We start from the raw sequence: 19,019 nt of genomic DNA on the forward strand, positions 1-19,019 counted from the left end.
ACGGCAGAACTCCAGCACTAGGTGAATACTGCACATAGAATCCATGGCTTTTTTACCATGATTCTGTAGTCTTTCAAAGTTAATTTTTTTTTTAACTGTCTTTTTTTTTTTTTTAATTTTTCTTTTTCCCTTTTTCAACCAACATCTTATCAATCCTTTTTTAAAAAAACATTTTTATTTTTCATTTTTAGAGTCATATTCTATCCCTTCATAGTAGTTATGTGTATTTTTGGCATATATATCTAAATTGTTCTCTCTTTAAAATTTTGAGATAGTTTCTTCTAACAGATCAAAATATACCCTAAATCTCTAGTGTATGGTTTTTCCTACTCCCCTGCCTGATCACATTCTCTCCTTTTTCTTTTTTTTTTTTAAATCCTCTTCTTTCTTTTTTCAAACAAATTCTTATCAATTCCTTTTATAAAATTTTTTATAATTTCCATCTTTACAGTCATATTCCATCCCTTCATCATATCAACCCTTATTTTTGTACATATATAAGTTTTTCTTTCTTTAAAATTTTGGGAGGCACTTTCTTCTAAAAGACTAAAATACACCCCAAATCTAGTGTGTGGCACTGATCTATATACCAGCCTGATCATATTTGACCGTATTCTGCTTTTTTTGTTGTTGTTGTTCTGTTTTTGTTTTTATCTTTATCTTTTTCTTTTTTTTTTTCCTTTTTCCTTTTTTCTCTCTTTCCCTTTCTTTTCCCACTGCTTCAGGTCTTTTCTGATTTTTTAGAGTATATTTTCTGGGGACGTTGTTACCCTGTTAGCATTTTGTTCTCTCATTAATCTATTCTCCTCTGGACAAAATGACAAGATGGAAAAAATCACCTCAACAAAAAGAACAAGAGGTAGTACCGACTGCCAGGGACCTACTCAATAAGGACATTAGTACGATGTCAGATCTAGAGTTCAGAATCATGACTTTAAAGATATTAGCTGGGCTTGAAAAAAACATGGAAGTTATTAGAGAAACCCTTTCTGGAGAAGTAAAAGAACTAAAATCTAACCAAGTAGAAATCAAAAAGTCTATTAATGAGGTGCAATCAAATATGGGGGCGCTAACTGCTAGGATAAATTAGGCAGAAGAGAGAATCAGTGATATAGAAGACCAAATGGTGGAAAATAAAGAAGCTGAGAAAAAGAGAGATAAACAACTACTGGATCACGAGGGCAGAATTCGAGAGATAACCGATACCATAAGACAAAACAACATTAGAATAATTGGGATCCCAGAAGAAGAAGAAAGAGAGAGAGGGGCAGAAGGTATAATGGAGCAAATTATAGCAGAGAACTTCCCTAATTTGGGGAAGTAAACAGGCATCAAAATCCAGGAGGCACAGAGAACCCCCCTCAAAATCAATAAAAATAGGTCAACACCCTGACATCTAATAGTAAAACTTACGAGTCTCAGAGATAAAGAGAAAATCCTGAAAACAGCTCGGGAGAAGAGATATGTAACCTACAATGGTAGAAACATTAGACTGGCAACAGACCTATCCACAGAGACCTGGCAGGCCAGAAAGGACTGGCAGGATATATTCAGAGCACTAAATGAGAAAAATATGCAGCCAAGAATACTATATCCAGCTAGGCTGTCATTGAAAATTGAAGGAGAGATAAAAAGCTTCCAGGACAAACAAAAACTAAAGGAATTTGCAAACACGAAACCAGCCCTACAAAAATCTTGAAAGGGGTCCTCTAGGCAAAGAGAGACCCTAAAAGCAACATAGACCAGAAAGGAACACAGACAATATACAGTAACAGTCACCTTACAGGCAATACAATGGCACTAAATTCATATCTTTCAATAGTTACCCTGAATGTAAATGGGCTCAATGCCCCAATCAAAAGACACAGGCTATCAGATTGGATTAAAAAACAAGACCCATCAATATGCTGTCTGCAAGAGACTCATTTTAGACCCAAAGACACCCCCAGATTGAAAGTGAGGGGGTGGAAAACCATTTACCATGCTAATGGACACCAAAAGAAAGCTGGGGTGGCAATCCTTATATCAGACAAATTAGATTTTAAACCAAAGACTGTAATAAGAGATGAGGAAGGACACTATATCATACTTAAAGGATCTATCCAACAAGAAGATCTAACAATTGTAAATATCTATGCCCCTAACATGGGAGCAGCCAATTATATAAGCCAATTAATAACAAAAGCAAGGAAACACATTGACAACAATACAATAATAGTGGGGGACTTTAACACCCCCCTCACTGAAATGGACAGATCGTCTAAGCAAAAGATCAACAAGGAAATAAAGGCTTTAAATGACACACTGGACCAAATGGACTTCACAGACATATTCAGAACATTCCATCCCAAAGCGATGGAATACACATTCTTCTCTAGTGCCCATGGAACATTCTCCAGAATTGATCACATCCTAGGTCATAAATCAGGTCTCAACCGGTACCAAAAGATTGGGATCATTCCCTGCCTATTTTCAGACCACAATGCTTTGAAACTAGAACTCAATCATAAGAGGAATGTCGGAAAGAACTCAAATACATGGAGGCTAAAGAGCATCCTACTAAAGAACGAATGGGTCAACCTGGAAATTAAAGAAGAATTAAAAAAATTCATGGAAACCAATGAAAATGAAAACACAACTGCTCAAAATCTTTGGGATGCAGCAAAGGCAGTCCTAAGAGGAAAGTATATAGCAATACAAGCCTTTCTCAAGAAACAAGAAAGGTCTCAAGTACACAACCTAACCCTACACCTAAAGGAGCTGGAGAAAGAACTGCAAATAAAGCCTAAACCCAGCAGCAGAAGAGAAATAATAAGGATCAGGGCAGAAATCAATGAAATAGAAACTAAAAGAACAGGAGAACAGATCAACGAAACTAGGAGCTGGTTCTTTTAAAGAGTTGACAAGACTGATAAACCCCTGGCCAGACTTATCAAAAAGAAAAGAGAAATGACCCAAATCAACAAAATCATGAATGAAAGAGGAGAGATCACAACCAACACCAAAGAAATACAAACAATTATAAGAACATATTATGAGCAACTCTATGCCAGCCAATTAGATAACCTGGAAGAAATGGATGCATTCCTAGAGATGTATCAACTACCAAAACTGAACCAGGAAGAAACAGAAAACCTGAACAGACCTATAGCCACTAAGGAAATTGAAGCAGTCATCAAAAACCTCTCAACAAACAAAAGCCCAGGGCCAGATGGCTTCCCAGGGGAATTCTACCAAACATTTAAAGAAGAATTAATACCTATTCTTCTGAAACTGTTCCAAAAAATAGAAATGGAAAGAAAACTTCATAACTCATTTTATGAGGCCACCATTACCTTGATCCCAAAACCAGACAAAGACCCCATCAAAAAGGAGAATTACAGACCAATATCCCTGATGAATATGGAGGCAAAAATTCTCACCAAAATACTAGCCAATAGGATCCAACAGTACATTAAAAGGATTATTCACCACGACCAAGTGGGATTTATCCCTGGGCTGCAAGGTTGGTTCAACATCCGCAAATCAATCAACGTGATACAATACATTAACAAAAAAAAGAACAAGAACCATATGATCCTCTCAATAGATGCAGAAAAAGCATTTGACAAAGTACAGCATCCTTTCTTGATCAAAACGCTTCAGAGTATAGGCATAGAGGGTACATACCTCAATATCATAAAAGCCATCTATGAAAAACCTACAGCAAATATCATTCTCAATGGGGAAAAACGGAGAGCTTTCCCCCTAAGGTCAGGAACGCGGCAGGGATGCCCACTATCACCACTGCTATTCAACATAGTATTGGAAGTCCTAGCCACAGCAATCAGACAACAAAAAGAAATCAAAGGCATCCAAATTGGCAAAGAAGAAGTCAAACTCTCACTCTTTGCAGATGATATGATACTTTATGTGGAAAACCCCAAAGACTCCGCCCCAAAACTGCCAAAACTCATACAGGAATTCAGTAAAGTGGCAGGATATAAAATCAATGCACAGAAGTCAGTGGCATTCCTATACACCAACAACAAGACAGAATAAAGAGAAATGAAGGAGTCGATCCCATTTACAATTGCACCCAAAACCATAAGATACCTAGGAATAAATCTAACCAAAGAGGCAAAGGATCTGTACTCAGAAAACTATAAAATACTCATGAAAGAAATTGAGGAAGACACAAAGAAAGGGAAAAACGTTCCATGCTCATGGACTGGAAGAACAAATATTGTGAAGATGTCAATGCTACCTAGAGCCATCTACACATTCAATGCAATCCCCATCAAAATACCATCCACTTTTTTCAAAGAAATGGAACAAATCATCCTAAAATTTGTATGGAACCAGAAAAGACTCCGCATAGCCAGAGGAATGTTGAAAAAGAAAAGCAAAGCTGGTGGCATCACAATTCCGGACTTCCAGCTCTATTACAAGCTGTCATCAGCAAGACAGTATGGTACTGGCACAAAAACAGGCACACAGATCAATGGAACAGAATAGAGAGCCCAGAAATGGACCCTCAACTCTATGGTCAACTAATCTTCGACAAAGCAGGAAAGAATGTCCAATGGAAAAAAGACAGTCTCTTCAACAAATGATGTTGAGAAAACTGGATTGCCACATGCAGAAGAATGAAACTGGACCATTTCCTTACACCACACACAAAAATAGACTCCAAATGGTTGAAAGACCTCAGTGTGAGACAGGAGTCCATCAACATCCTAAAGGAGAACACAGGCAGCAACCTCTTCGAACTCAGCCGCAGCAACTTCTTCCTAGAAACATCGCCAAAGGCAAGGGAAGCAAGGGCAAAAATGAACTGTTGGGACTTCATCAAGATAAAAAGCTTTTGCACAGCAAAAGAAACAGTCAACAAAACCAAAAGACAACCGACAGAATGGGAGAAGCTATTTGCAAATGACATATCAGATAAAGGGCTAGTATCTAAAATCTATAAAGAACTTATCAAACTCAACACCCAAAGAACAAAGAATCCAATCAAGAAATGGGCAGAAGACATGAACAGACATTTCTCCAAAGAAGACATCCAAATGGCCAACAGACACATGAAAAAGTGCTCAATATCGCTCGGCATCAGGGAAATCCAAATCAAAACCTCAATGAGATATTACCTCACACCAGTCAGAATGGCTAAAATAAACAAGTCAGGAAACGACAGATGTTGGTGGGGATGCGGAGAAAGGGGAACCCTCCTACACTGTTGGTGGGAATGCAAGCTGGTGCAGCCACTCTGGAAAACAGTATGGAGGTTCCTCAAAAAGTTGAAAATAGAGCTACCATACGATCCAGCAATTGCACTACTGGGTATTTACCCCAAAGATACAAAAGTAGGGATCAGAAAGGGTACGTGCACCCCGATGTTTATACCAGCAATGTCCACAATAGCCAAACTGTGGAAAGAGCCAAGATGTCCATCGACAGATGAATGGATAAAGAAGATGTGGTACGTATATACAAGGGAATATTATGCAGCCATCAAAAGGAATGAGATCTTGCCATTTGCAACGACGTGGATGGAACTGGAGGGTATTATGCTGAGCGAAATAAGTCAATCAGAAAAAGACATGTATCATATGAACTCACTGATACGAGGAATTCTTAATTGCAGGAAACAAACTGAGGGTTGCTGGAGTGGGGGGTGGGGTGGGAGGAATGGGGTGACTGGGTGATAGACACTGGGGAGTGCTCTGGTAAGCGCTGTGAATTGTGCAAGACTGTTGAATCTCAGATCTGTACCTATGAAACAAATAATGCAATATATGTTAAGAAAAGAAAAAAGAAGACAGCAGGAGGGGAAGAATGAAGGGGGAGAATCAGAGGGGGAGATGAACCATGAGAGACAATGGACTCAAAAACAAACTGAGGGTTCTGGGGCGGGGGGAGGATGGGTTAGCCTGGTGATGGGTATTAAAGAGGGCATGTTCTGCATGGAGCACTGGGTGTTATGCAGAAACAATGAATCATGGAACACTACATCTAAAACTAATGATGTAATGTATGGGAATTAACATTAACAATAAAAAAATTTTTTTAAATAATAATAATCAGGTCAACTGTAGATAAATCAATTGAGATTATCCAGTCTTAAGATTTTCCAGGAGCAGAGAGAAGAATGAAAAAAAATAAACAGAGCTCACAGAACTGTGGGAAACCATCAAATATATGAACACATACAATGGGAGTCCCAAGAGGAGAGAAAAAGAGGCAGAAATAATAAAGAAATAAAACTTCCCAAACTTGGTGAAAAACATTAACCTACACATTCAAGAAGTTCAATGAACTCCAAGTAGGATTAACTCAAAAGAGACCCAACCTAGCTACATCATAATCAAAACTATCAAAAGAAAAGACTGGAGATAGTGACTTGTCAGGTAAGGGATTCTCAAAATTAACAGCTAACTTCTCATCACAAAACATGGAGGCTAACAGTGTGTGGGACAATATATTCAAAGAAAAATATGAGAAAAAGAAAAAATGACAAGCAAGAATTTTATATCCAGCAAAACTATCCATCAAAAAACAATGAAGGAGAAAATTTCCCCCAAGAGTTTGTAGCTCCAGAGCCATCCTATCAGAAATACTAAAGGGAGACCTCTGGGTGAAATGAAAGGACACTAAACAGTAACTCAAATCTACACGAAGAAATAAAAAGCACCAGTAAAGGTATGTAGGTAAATATAAAAGATAATACCAATGTATTTCTTATTTAGAGTTTTCCCCCACCTGGTTTAAAAACAATTACAAACAGTAGTAATCACAAATCTGTGTTGATAGGCATATAATGTATCATACAATATATATACAATGTATCATACAAACTGTATGATAATAAAAGTATGGGAAGGAGGGGAACAAAGCTATATAGGAACAAAGTTTTTGTATACTACTGAAATTAAGTTGTTAGTAACCCAAACTAAATTGTCATAAGTTAAAGTGTTAATGATAATCATCAGGACAACCACTGAGAAAATAACTCAAAAATATACAGTACAGGAAACAAGGAAATTAAAATGACAGATGTAAATCCTACTTGACTAACAATTATAGAAAATGTAAATGTAATAAACTCTCTAAATGAAAGCCACATAGGATGGTAGTTCACATATACCAAATTAACAGACTGACAGTAAGTACTGGTCAAAACACGGAGCAACAGGAATTCTTACATGGCTGGTAGGAGTATAAATTAGAACTTTGGAAAACTGTTTAGGATCATTTAATAAAGACAAACATACAAATCTGATGACTTGGTAATTCCACATGTAGTTGTACACACAACTGAAATATGTGTACATGTGCATCAAGACAGTTGCATGAATGCTCACAGCAGCATTATCCATGGAAGACAAAAATGGAAAACAACCCAAATGTAATATAAACAAAACACAGTACCACTACACACAACAAAATGGATGGACTGCAGAAACATAACATTGAGCAAAAGAAATTAGATTCAAAAGAGTACAGCTTTTAAGATACAACTGAGGTAGGGAGGAAAAAAACAGGCAAAACTAAACTATAGTATTTAAGGATACACATTCAAGTAGTAATTCTACAAAGAAAAGAATTGAGGTAATTACCACCAAAGTCAGGATGCTGGATACTTCTGTTAGAGAAGAAAGATGGCTGCTGGGATGCTAGTAATGTTCTATTTCTTGAACTGGATGATGGTATATGGGCATTTGCTTTGTGGTAATTCACTGATGCATATGAATATGTATATATCGGTATAATTTTGTTTTGTATGCTTTCCTTTATGGGTGCTATATATCACAATAACAGTTGTAAAATGTTTAAGGCAGACTTAAGTAAAACAAAATATGTAAAACTAGGTATCTAAAACAAACTATTATCTCACTTCTGAAAAATATTTAGCATTAATAAATTGATTTGGCTAAACTTCTTAAAAAAAAAACCACCATGGTTAAAACACACACACACACACACAAAAAAAAACACCATAGTTTCTGACATAGGAAAAAAAGGAGGGATGCCTGGGTGGCTCAATTGGTTAAGCGTGGGCCTTCAGTTCAGGTCATGATCCCAAGGTCCTGGGATCAAGTCCCACATCAGGCTCCTTCTTCGGCGAGGAGCCTGCTTCTCCCTCTGCCTTCCGCTCCCCCGCTTGTGATTTTTCTTTCTCTCTCTCTGACACATAAATAAATAAAATCTTTAAAAAGAAAAAAAGGGAAATTGTAGACTATCTACTGTGAATCTTTGCTAATTAGTTCCTAAAAAGAAACAAATTGCTCCTAGCAGGCAGAGAAACAAATTTATCAAACAAGGTAACTTGGGTGCAAAACTGAAAGATACGATAATGGTTTGAAGAGACAGCATCCTCCTTCCATCTCCCTTCCAAACTCACATCAGGCCTATGACATTTTTCACTAGTATTTCTTCTCTTGAGGATAAAAATGTCACACACACACACACACACACACCCCACAATTCCTTTCCATGAAGAAACAAAACACTGTCCCAACGGAGGAGAGAATTGAGAGGAAAATAATAATTTAATTCCTGAAACAGTATTGCATACCCATCACTGAAAGTGTTAACGAAAAAAAATAGCCACTTACTTGATCAAGATTTGAAAGGCTGTTAGGATCCTGACTCAGACCTTGGTACTGTCCCCTGAGTCTGTCACCAGCAGCTATTTTCCTAAACTTCTTCAGATCCACAACATACAGTGCACTGGATAGAGAAGAACTACTTGTTATAACCATGGATTGTGGCAGAAAAAGTAACCTCGCTGAATAATGGTCACCAGGTAAACATCCTGGCCTCTCTTTGAAAAAGTAAGCTGTGGCCTCAGTGTGGAGCTCAGGGTCAGTATGTGCTCCTTCAAAGATGGCTCAGGAAATTATTGCAAAACCCATATTCTGCCACCACAAACTCACTTTGTCCCTCTTCTTTATTAAATTGCCTTATTTAGCTACCTTAAATCTCTGACAAAAGAAAACTTCTACCAAATGTCAGCAGATTAGGTAATAAAAGCTAACCATCAGTCAAAGATATCCTGTTGATGTCTTAAATGTTGCAGGGGAAAAAACCCCAAGTGTTACAGATCTTCTGGACCAAGAACATTAACTGATGACAAAGAAATCACCAAACCCCAACATTTATGTCTGTAAATGCTGCTACCTACACATCCCCAGACCTTCCAGATCTTCCAAACCACACTCGACCCAGAGCAGATAATGTAATGTTACACAGTCCATCCTAGGAGTTCTACTTCTAGGAATTTGTCCTACAGATATATTTGAAACATACTAAATGATGTATTTAATTATTCACTGCAACACTGTATGTCACAGCAAAATACCATAAATAACATATATACTGGAATAATATGTAGATGTAAAAAGGAAGGTCTCTCTCTCAGGACATTGATGTAAGATCTACTAGAGATATTAAATAAAGCAAGGCACAAAACTGTAAACATGATGGTATATTTTGTGTAAAAAAAGTTCAGTTGATAATGTAAGAATCAAACTCTGGAAGGACATATAGTAAATTAATAAAGTCGGTTATCTGTTGTAGAAATGGGAACTGGGTAGAAGACGGAAAGGACTGGGAAGATTATTTTTCACTGCATATTTTTCATAATTTTTATTTTTGAACCATGTTAGTTTATTACCTATTCACAAATTCAAATATGTAAAATAAATTTTTTAAGAAAAGAAAATCAAACAACACTGGGAGTACTCCTTTTTCAATACCTGATATGATACTTTCGCCCAGCCAAATGACTGGCCCAGTACCCTGATTTCCAGAACCTATAGCCATCCATTTCTTTTCGGCTATCACAGAAAGGAGTATAGCCATAAGGAGCACCATCCAAATTGAAATCTCTTAACTCTTTCAGATCCGTTCGTACAATCTGGAAAAAAAAAGATCACAAGTCATTGTTTTGTTTTGTTTGTTTTAGACGGAGGGAGGCGCAGAGGGAGAGGAAGAGAGAGAATCTTAAAATAGGCTTCACGCCCAGTGCAGAGCCTGACACAGGGCTCCATCTCACAACGCTGAGATCATGACCTGAGCCGAAATCAAGAGTCAGATACATAACCAACTGAGCCACCTAGACGCCCCACAAGGCATTTGTTAAACAGCCATGCAGACAGCAGTTTTCTTACAATACAGACTGCTTCACTGAGACATTACAGAGGGCAGCTCTGAGGTTAATGGCACAGGCCCCAGTGGTAGACCCAGTCTGAGCCCGGATTCTTACACTGATTAGCTGACTGCCTTCACTAGCAAGTAAGATACTTTGCCTAATGCTTGTCTCTCTGTGACTGAGTTTCCTCATGTGTAAAATGGAGACTTCACAGGATTACATGAATCAATATATGGACAGCTGTGTAAAGATGCCTGACACACAGCAAGTACTCAATAAGGAGTAAGTGTGCTTATATTAGAATCCAGAAAGCATGCTTTAGGTCAAGCCAGTTGTGATACAGGGAGTCAGATGAGGCAGGTAATTCCAAAGAGGTGGATGAAGCCTCTGGCCACATGACTTTTGCACATATTACATATCACTTCCATTCAGATGATTACTTCGGGTTTCAGCCAGGTCAGGGGGAGGGGGAAGGTTGTAAAGGACAACTATATTCACACTTTTTGAGTTTGTGTGGTCTAAAACCACAGTGTGTTCCTTTTAGGACAAATCTTTGACAGGAGGAAGAATATCTGAAGAGTTCCAAATTATCAAGGCAGGCGTCTATCTACTAGAGCTTCCCCTCTCTTAACCATGTCAATAACTCCTAGCTTTTGGGTAAATAATTGGAGATAATGGCAAGCACTGTTAAACCTCAATCTTCCAGGTTCTAGTTTATATGTTAAATGAATTAAGAAACAAAACTGCATACATGGTGTAATCACAACTGGGTAAGAGGCATAGAAAAAAAGATGAAAAGAGATACCTCAAATGCAAATTTTAAAAGTGATCACATCTGAGTGTAACTTTCCATATATTCTAAATAATGTAAGTATGTATTTTTCTGTAACTAGAAAAATAAAATCATTTAAAAAGAAGGAAGTCTAATGCCTTTAATACGAACTGTTTTTGTTTTGTTTTAAGATTTTATTTATTTATCTGACAGATAGAAAGACAGCAAGAGAGGGGACACAAGCAGGGGGAGTGGGAGAGGGAGAAGCAGGCCTCCCACTGAGCAGGGAGCCTGATGCGGGGCTTGAAGCCAGGACCCCAGAATCATGACCTGAGCTGAAGGCAGACGCTTCATGACTGAGCCACCCAGGCGCCCCAATATGAACTGTTTAAATTTGGCTTGTAAGAGCTTACCTGATCAGCATCCACAAACAGGAATTTGTCAACAACTAGTGGGAAGAGCACATCCAGGAAGAGGATCTTGTAACCCCAGATGATGCGCTGTTTCTCAGTCTGTTGATGAAGCCACCGAGGCCATTTGTACTGAACAAGCTCATATTGGAAATTGTATTCATTTGCCATATAAGGTATGAACTCCTATTTTTGGACATAGAAAACAACAACCAACCATTTACTTTGATGAAGAAAATCAACTCAATAATGTAAGTCAGCCATCATGATTATGGCACAAGTAAAACACATTTACCATAACAGTGGTCTAATACAGAAATCTGACCCTGACTCACCTGTGACTACATAAAAAAAACAGAGAATAACTTGTACTGTGCTTTCTAATTAAACTATATAATATACATGCTCAGAGGAAGAGAATGTTATTTCATCAAAACAAAAGATACAGATTTTCCTCCAATGTTATCCAAGCTTCAAACAGGTCATAATTTTGTGTTTGGTTTTATAACGACTATTCCTCCAAAATAATCCATCTGGAATGAACATAGAAATATGCAACTAGGGGCGCCTGGCTGGCTTAAATGGAAGAGCATGCGACTCTTGATCTTGGGGTTGTCAGTTTGAGCCCCACGGTGGGTGTAGAGATTACTTAAATAAATAAACAAACAAACAAACAAAATATGCAACTGAAGAAGGGAAACCTAATTAAAAGGAAAAACTTTAAATCATACAAATAACACTGAAGCAGTAAAAAAGTATATTATACCATACATATCTCCTTAATAAGAATCCTTTCCTTTCTCCTGAGGAACAAACCTTAAATGTGGGAGACAAATAATTCTTCAAGAACCAGAATTTCACAGGAGTCTTGGTATTCTTCAGTACTGATAGCATCATTATACTGTCAAACAAAAGCAAATAATAATCAATAATAATTATCCAATGCTTTTTAATCTCAATGAAATCAAGTAGAGTCAATCACGAGACTGCTGAATGTTCTTCATGGCAGAGCAAATTGATGGCAAAGAGAGACCCTTAGTAATGGAAAATGGAAAACTGCACTTATTATATAAAGTTATCACTGCATGGAAAAGAAAGAGTATTTCTCACCCATAAAGATATACCTGATAAAGGCAAATGTCTTAATCATGTTACATCTTTAAATAAACTGCTTCATGAACTGCTACCTTGATTATGGTATAAATGAATAATGGAGGTTGTGGTTAACTGATTACAGGACTCTGAAAAGAAAACCTGTAAGGCCACCGCAGCTCTGTCACTGCACTGCCCCCCACAGCCTCAACTGGAGACCCCGCCAGGGAGGAGAGCAGAGAGAGGTCAGGGGATAGCAAATGGCCACAGCGTCAGGTTTTCCTAACTTCGAAAACATACAAAAACAAACTGAGTCACGGAATTGAATTGAGTTACCAACATTTGACATTAACTATTTTACAGGTCAGTTATTTCTTGGAAATGGGAGGCCTGAAACTGAGTAAAATGACAGTTTAATTATTTGCCATACTAGATTTGTCACGGAAAATTAAAATAAAATGAACCCTGGCATTAGGAAAGTCACTCTCAAGCAAAGGAGCATATTCATAGCCAAGCCTTCCCCTGGTGGCCACTGCATCAACCAGCCCAAGGCTATGACCTCTCTTTGGCCCTGGCTGTGTGACCTCAGGCAAGTTCCTTCACCCTCTGAATCTGTCTATAAAACAGAGGTGTTCTTCTGTGAGAACCAAGATCACTCCTGGCTCTAAACTCCTATGAATCTTCAGAAGGCAGGTCCATGGCCCTACTCCACTTCTATTCTCTGTGTTAACCTCCTAATTTCTGATTTAAGCAATGCTTGGTGGCCAGTGAAACACCACTATTTATAATGTGCATGCAGTGGTATTAAAGGTTTATAGCCTTGTAATATCCACAAGATGCATTTATTATACAGCCAGACTTCATGAGATTGGCAGATCAAAACAAATACAATTATATATTCACAATCCTCAGAGTGCTTCAGATACACAGAAGCATAATGGACAGAATCCCATAAAACATTTACTCTCTAAATAAGAATACTGTGACAAACCCATTCGTATATACTGAAATAATCAACACAACTAACCGAAGAAATCTTTCATAGAGATGACCAGATGCCACGGAGAAAATATTAATTATGTCATCTTTATCTTGTTTCACTTCCTCAGTCTTCTGTCCTCCCGTAAAGCCCCTATAATAATAAAGATAAAAACAAGAACACTTGAAATGCTGGTACAGACACACAGCCCTTTAAGGGGAGAGCTGCAGAGATGTGTTTCCCATGCTCACTCCTTCCCTAGGGGGCGATGCAGGAGAGGCCGGTGAAGCATCCGCTGGCACCTGAGAGGGCACAACGCAACCAAGCCACCACAGGGAAAGACAACGGTGCTGCCTGCAGGGTACCGCAGAGCTTCAGGAGTAGACTGAACAGAGGCGATCCCACAGAACATGATCCGCTCAATGGGAAGTAAACTGAACTCTCCGAAAGGCAGGCACAACCCAGTGAGAGTCAACAAGTAACTTCCCCATACGGGGACATTAACCTCCGTCACTCAGTCAGTGGAAAACACTCATCTACTCTAAATAGAAGTGCAAGATGTGGTGGCAGAGTGCAGATTCTGAAAGGCCCAGATAGGAGTCTTATACTCAAAAGAAGGAAGGGATGGTGCTTATATCTCAGTTTTTCCTTAAAAGATACTTTTTTTTTAAATGATGCCAATTTACCATTTGAAGGAGTCCCAAAATCCAGATTCATTCTCATTAGTTCCATCACTCAGCAAGTCTTCATTCACCATATCTGCCTTCTTCTGAACCTGCAACCATATGTGAGGAGTGTTGTCAACAACAGGGAACGAATTCTCCCACAAGCACAACAATCCACCCGGAGTCTAGACGAGTCCAGTACAATGATCTTCAACATATCACATTAAAACTTCAGGTGATGAGCCAGCAACCTCTCTTAATTAGATAATAACTGTTTTTACTTTGAAAAATGGTCAAAGAACCTCAAATTCAACTATGTAGGAAACAGAGTCTAAGCAAAACTAGAAACCTAATCCACCAAGCTGACAGCTGGTTTTCCAGGGGTAGAGTGCAGCCCACATGAGCGCTGTCAGGAAGAAGTCACTTCACATCACAGCCTGTTTTTAGGATTTACCAGGATAAAGACGGGTTGAATCTTCTCAACAACACAGGGACCAGTTTTCTGATCAATCATGTGTGGTCGGCTTTAGATTTTACTGTGTGTAATGATTATTTATTCCATGATACCTTTTACTTGAATTTAAGGCACTAAGAACTTCAAAATTCTGAGAAGTGAAAAGAAATGAAATAGGGCTACCAATTATTATTGTCATTGAAATTTTCACTGGCATTCTTCCCAATTTTCTGAGAACAGTCATCAATAATAATGTGAACAATGGCTATGTAAGCAAAACAGTATCTGTGAAAACACTATGTAAAAGGAGACTTGTATTGCTCAGAGATTACCTAGAAGATGCAATCTCTCAGTTGAAGAAAGCCACAAATGTATATTTACAAAAGACATCTTACATTTATTTTTTTTTAATTAATTAATTAATTTATTTATTTGAGAGAGAAAGAATGAGAGACAGAGAGCATGAGAGGGAAGAGGATCAGAGGGAGAAGCAGACTCCCCGCTGAGCAGGGAGCCTGATGCGGGACTCGATCCTGGGACTCCAGGATCATGACCTGAGCTGAAGGCAGTCGCTTAACCAACTGAGCCACCCAGGCACCCCAAGACATCTTACATTTAAAGAAGTATTCTGGGGCGCCTGGGTGGCTCAGCTGGCTAAGTGTCTAACATGTCAGGTCATGATCTCAGGGTAGTGAGAACAAGCCCCGCATCGGTCTCCACACTGGGCATGGAGCCTGCTTAGGAGTCTCTCTTTCTCTTTCTCTCTCCCTCTCTCATCTCCCCCCGACCCCGCCCCTCATGCTCTCTCTCTCAAAAAAAAAAAAAAAGCATTGCAATAAACACTAAAATTCCAAAGGTGAATTAGTCTTAAGCTGGTTTTCTTTCCCCCCACCTTTACTGAGATATAATTATTGACAAACAACATTGTATAAATTGAAAGTATACAATGTGATGATTTGATATGCATAAATATTGTAAAATGATGACCACAGAGACAGCATTATCAGTTAATGCATCCACCTACTTCTAGATAAGAGCTACTGAATGCCAGAATACTGCTACTTTCACCCACTATAAGAGTGGCTGCCTTAGTATTACCAAACTCACCTTCACTTTAATAATTTTGCTCTTGAAGTTGTTGAGAACAACAACAACTTCATCAGCATCAGGAGGAGAATCTGTGCCATCGTGGCTTAGAGAGAAAAGAAAGGGAAAGAATAAGACAGACATTACAAATCACAATTCTCAAAATGCAGTAAGTGGTGTGACATCAATCTGCCATATTTGTCCATCATCTTTATCATAAAGGAGTTTTCCAGAATAAATTATTTTCTCGAAACCTACAGGAAGTCCCTTCAAGCTACACAGAAGCACTGTCAGAATCTCTATCCTTCAAACACTGAACATTCCAATCAGTCACAACCCAAACTTCCTTCTTGAGTCTCCTCTTTAAATTACCTTTCACAGAGTAAGAGGCTCCCAGTGCTGGCAAGCGCATGATGAGCACTTAATCAACACCTGTATTCACAAAGTCTGAGCCAAGTTCAGCATCAGCAATAAGGGACTGCCTAGGAGCATGAGCCACTCTGCACCATCACCAGAAACACATCACTTCTACTCTTTCATGGACAAGTAACAAAGCATGGCTCCACTTCAGAGTTCTGTAAAGGCATCTACTCTATCCTTCTGCCTGGAGGCACACAATCAGCCAACTCTAGGCCCTGTACTCAATCTGGTGCCCATATTCTGGAGAAAGAACTATAACAAGCTCTATTTGCAGGGAGGGCTAGGGCAGAACAGGAAACATTTAAAATTAAAAATAAGAGGGCGCCTGGGTGGCTCAGTCGTTAAGCGTCTGCCTTCGGCTCAGGTCATGATCCCAGGGTCCTGGGATCGAGTCCCACATCGGGCTCCCTGCTCCGCAGGAAGCCTGCTTCTCCCTCTCCTACTCCGCCTGCTTGTGTTCCTGCTCTCGCTATGTCTCTCTCTCAAAAAAAAATAAATAAAATCTTTAAAAAAAAAAAAATTAAAAATAAGATATCCCCACTCAACTGTAATTCCTAAAATTTCCAGGCACCAATTTTCAAGGTGTTAAGTGCAGAAAGCCACGATAAAATATGAATTCACTGCATTCATTCACTGTCATCCAGCACAAAGCAGAGTTCTCAGGCAAGGTAAGATTCTGATAGGGAAGCATGAAACACATAGAGTCTGGGAATATCCCAAGATGAAGGGAACCCTAGAGAGTAGGAAAAGAGGAAGACTCCACACTCTTGGGAAAGGGGAAGAGCAGCCAGGGAAAGGGCACACGGAAGGGACGGGGTTTAGAAGAAGAACAAGTAAACTTCTTATGATAGGATTAAATTCTGCAAAACTGTATTTAGGAAAACATTATTTGGAAGAAAACATGGTATTTACAATAAATATGTTATTATAATACAGCTTCAAGAAACCACGCTGCTCTATAGATGCTATAGAACTAAGATGACACAAGAGGGTGTTTTAAATACACTGTAATGGAAATCACTCCCTAAAAATTGACATAAACTCTCTTCACATAGCTTAAAACTAATTTAAATTGTGTTAAACAGAATTTAGATTACACCTTTTAAAAGGCAGTGTTAATATTTTTCTTTCCCCCTTTAATTTTTTTTAGCCAACATATAGTACATCATTAGTTTTTGAGGTAGTGTTCAACGATTCATTAGTTGTGCATAAACCCAGTGCTTATCACCACACGTGCCCTCCTTAATACCCATCACCTGGTTACCCCATCCCCCGACTCCCCTCCCTTCTGTAACCCTCAGTTTGTTTCCTGGAGTCCAGAGTCTCTCATGGTTTGTCTCCCTCTCTGATTTCTTCCCATTCAGTTTTCCCTCCCTTCCCCTATGGTCCTCCACGCTTTTCCTTACACTCCACATATGAGTGAAACCATGCTCATGGATTGGAAGAATAAACACTGTTAAAATGTCTATGCTGCCTAGAGCAATCTACACTTTCAATGCAATCCCTATCAAAATACCATCAACATTCTTCACAGAGCTGGAACAAACAATCCTAAAATTTGTATGGAACCAGAAAAGACCCCGAATCACCAGGGGTATGATGAAAAAGAAAACCAAAGCTGGAGGCATCACAATGCCTGACTTCAAGCTATATTACAAAGCTGTGATCACCAAGACAGCATGGTATTGGCAAAAAAAACAGACACATAGATCAATGGAACAGAATAGAGACCCCAGAAATGGACCCTCAACTCTATGGTCAACGAATCTTCAACAAAGCAGGAAAGAATATGCAATGGAAAAAAAGACAGTCTCTTCAATAAATGGTGCTGGGAAAATTGGACAGTCACATATGCAGAAGAATGAAACTGGACCATTCTCTTACACCATATACAAAGATAAACTCAAAATGGCAGTATAATTTTTTTAAACTAATAGGCAGCCATAGCAAACCTGAAGGCAAAAACCTGGTGACTGACGAAATGCTCTGGAACTACTTCCGTATTACCACAGACCAAGAAAGCCAGTCTAGCACCAAGATTTCATGGCCAAAGCTTACACTGTGTACCTGCAATTCACCCAGGATCAAGAAATACACCATCTAGGTAGAAAAGTTTGAATGTTATTCATTTCTTTTCTCCTTTCTTGAAATGACTCAATTTCTCATCTGCCTATGGTTTTCATCGCAGTGAAAGAATAATCTGATTCTGAGATGCTGTTAGCACAAAGGAAAGACTAAAGAGTGAAACTTGACTATACTTACTAGTATTTATACCACTTATTGCCCAATCATACCCTGACAATTCTTCCATACTCAATTTCCTAGAAAAGCATTGTTTCATCACACATGAATTAAATCCTTATTCCCTGGCTAACTGCCTGTGTAGTACTCAATTTAAGCTGATTCTCTGTAAAATGTTCTGGAAGAAAAGCACCTACATCACTTAATCCTACCTGTAGATTCTATAAATCTCTTCGGACCGACCCTTCCTTAGTCTGAGAATCCAAGCTCCCGGGTTGGCTTTTAACTGAAAGTAGCCCTAAGGCAAGAAGAAAGACAAATTTTAGTTCTCTTTGAAACATCAAAATGCTGTTTCTGAGGGACAGTTATTTCCTTTTCTGAAATATCACTCATATTTTAAATAAAAGTTATAATTTCAGTGCAATTCTTTAAAAAAAAAAAAAGAAGAAAGAAATCTACCCATTTGAAACACTAGCAAAATACAGGCCAGTGAAGCCAAGAAGGGGGTCGTTGATCTGTAAGTGAGTGAAGGATCAATGTGTCATGTGTGAATAAGCTAAAAACCTCCAAAGCCAAGAAAAAATGCTGTCAGCTCTTAAGCAATGAATTTGCAGGGGCCAATTTGATTAGAACAGAATATTCAGAATATCCTAGCATTTTTTTTAGGCTAACATGTAATTCCAATCTGTAAGTTTAACTTTCGATTTTTATATTGACCAAATTCAGTCAATCATGAATTTTAATCTCCCTCATGTCCAGAATGCA

General features: G+C 38.6%; 1 protein-coding gene across 6 annotated transcripts in view; it reads right to left on the reverse strand.

Annotated features, from left to right (window-relative positions):
- UGGT1 (UDP-glucose glycoprotein glucosyltransferase 1) overlaps positions 1-19,019 on the reverse strand; it is a 139,024-nt gene that overhangs the window by 39,275 nt on the left and 80,730 nt on the right. For all 6 annotated transcript variants that reach the window (XM_064586350.1, XM_064586349.1, XM_064586352.1 and 3 more), the window contains 8 exons: positions 18,467-18,552; positions 15,615-15,699; positions 14,075-14,163; positions 13,437-13,541; positions 12,134-12,218; positions 11,321-11,503; positions 9,741-9,901; positions 8,598-8,712 (listed from right to left, as the gene is read on the reverse strand). In XM_064586350.1, coding sequence (XP_064442420.1) covers positions 8,598-8,712; positions 9,741-9,901; positions 11,321-11,503; positions 12,134-12,218; positions 13,437-13,541; positions 14,075-14,163; positions 15,615-15,699; positions 18,467-18,552 — 909 coding nt within the window. The remainder of the gene's footprint in view (positions 1-8,597; positions 8,713-9,740; positions 9,902-11,320; positions 11,504-12,133; positions 12,219-13,436; positions 13,542-14,074; positions 14,164-15,614; positions 15,700-18,466; positions 18,553-19,019) is intronic.

Source organism: Mirounga angustirostris, unplaced genomic scaffold (assembly GCF_029215605.1).
Source record: "Mirounga angustirostris isolate CCGP_5_RB_7025 unplaced genomic scaffold, mMirAng1.0.hap1 SCAF_3, whole genome shotgun sequence".
NCBI classification, from domain to species: Eukaryota; Metazoa; Chordata; class Mammalia; order Carnivora; family Phocidae; genus Mirounga; species Mirounga angustirostris.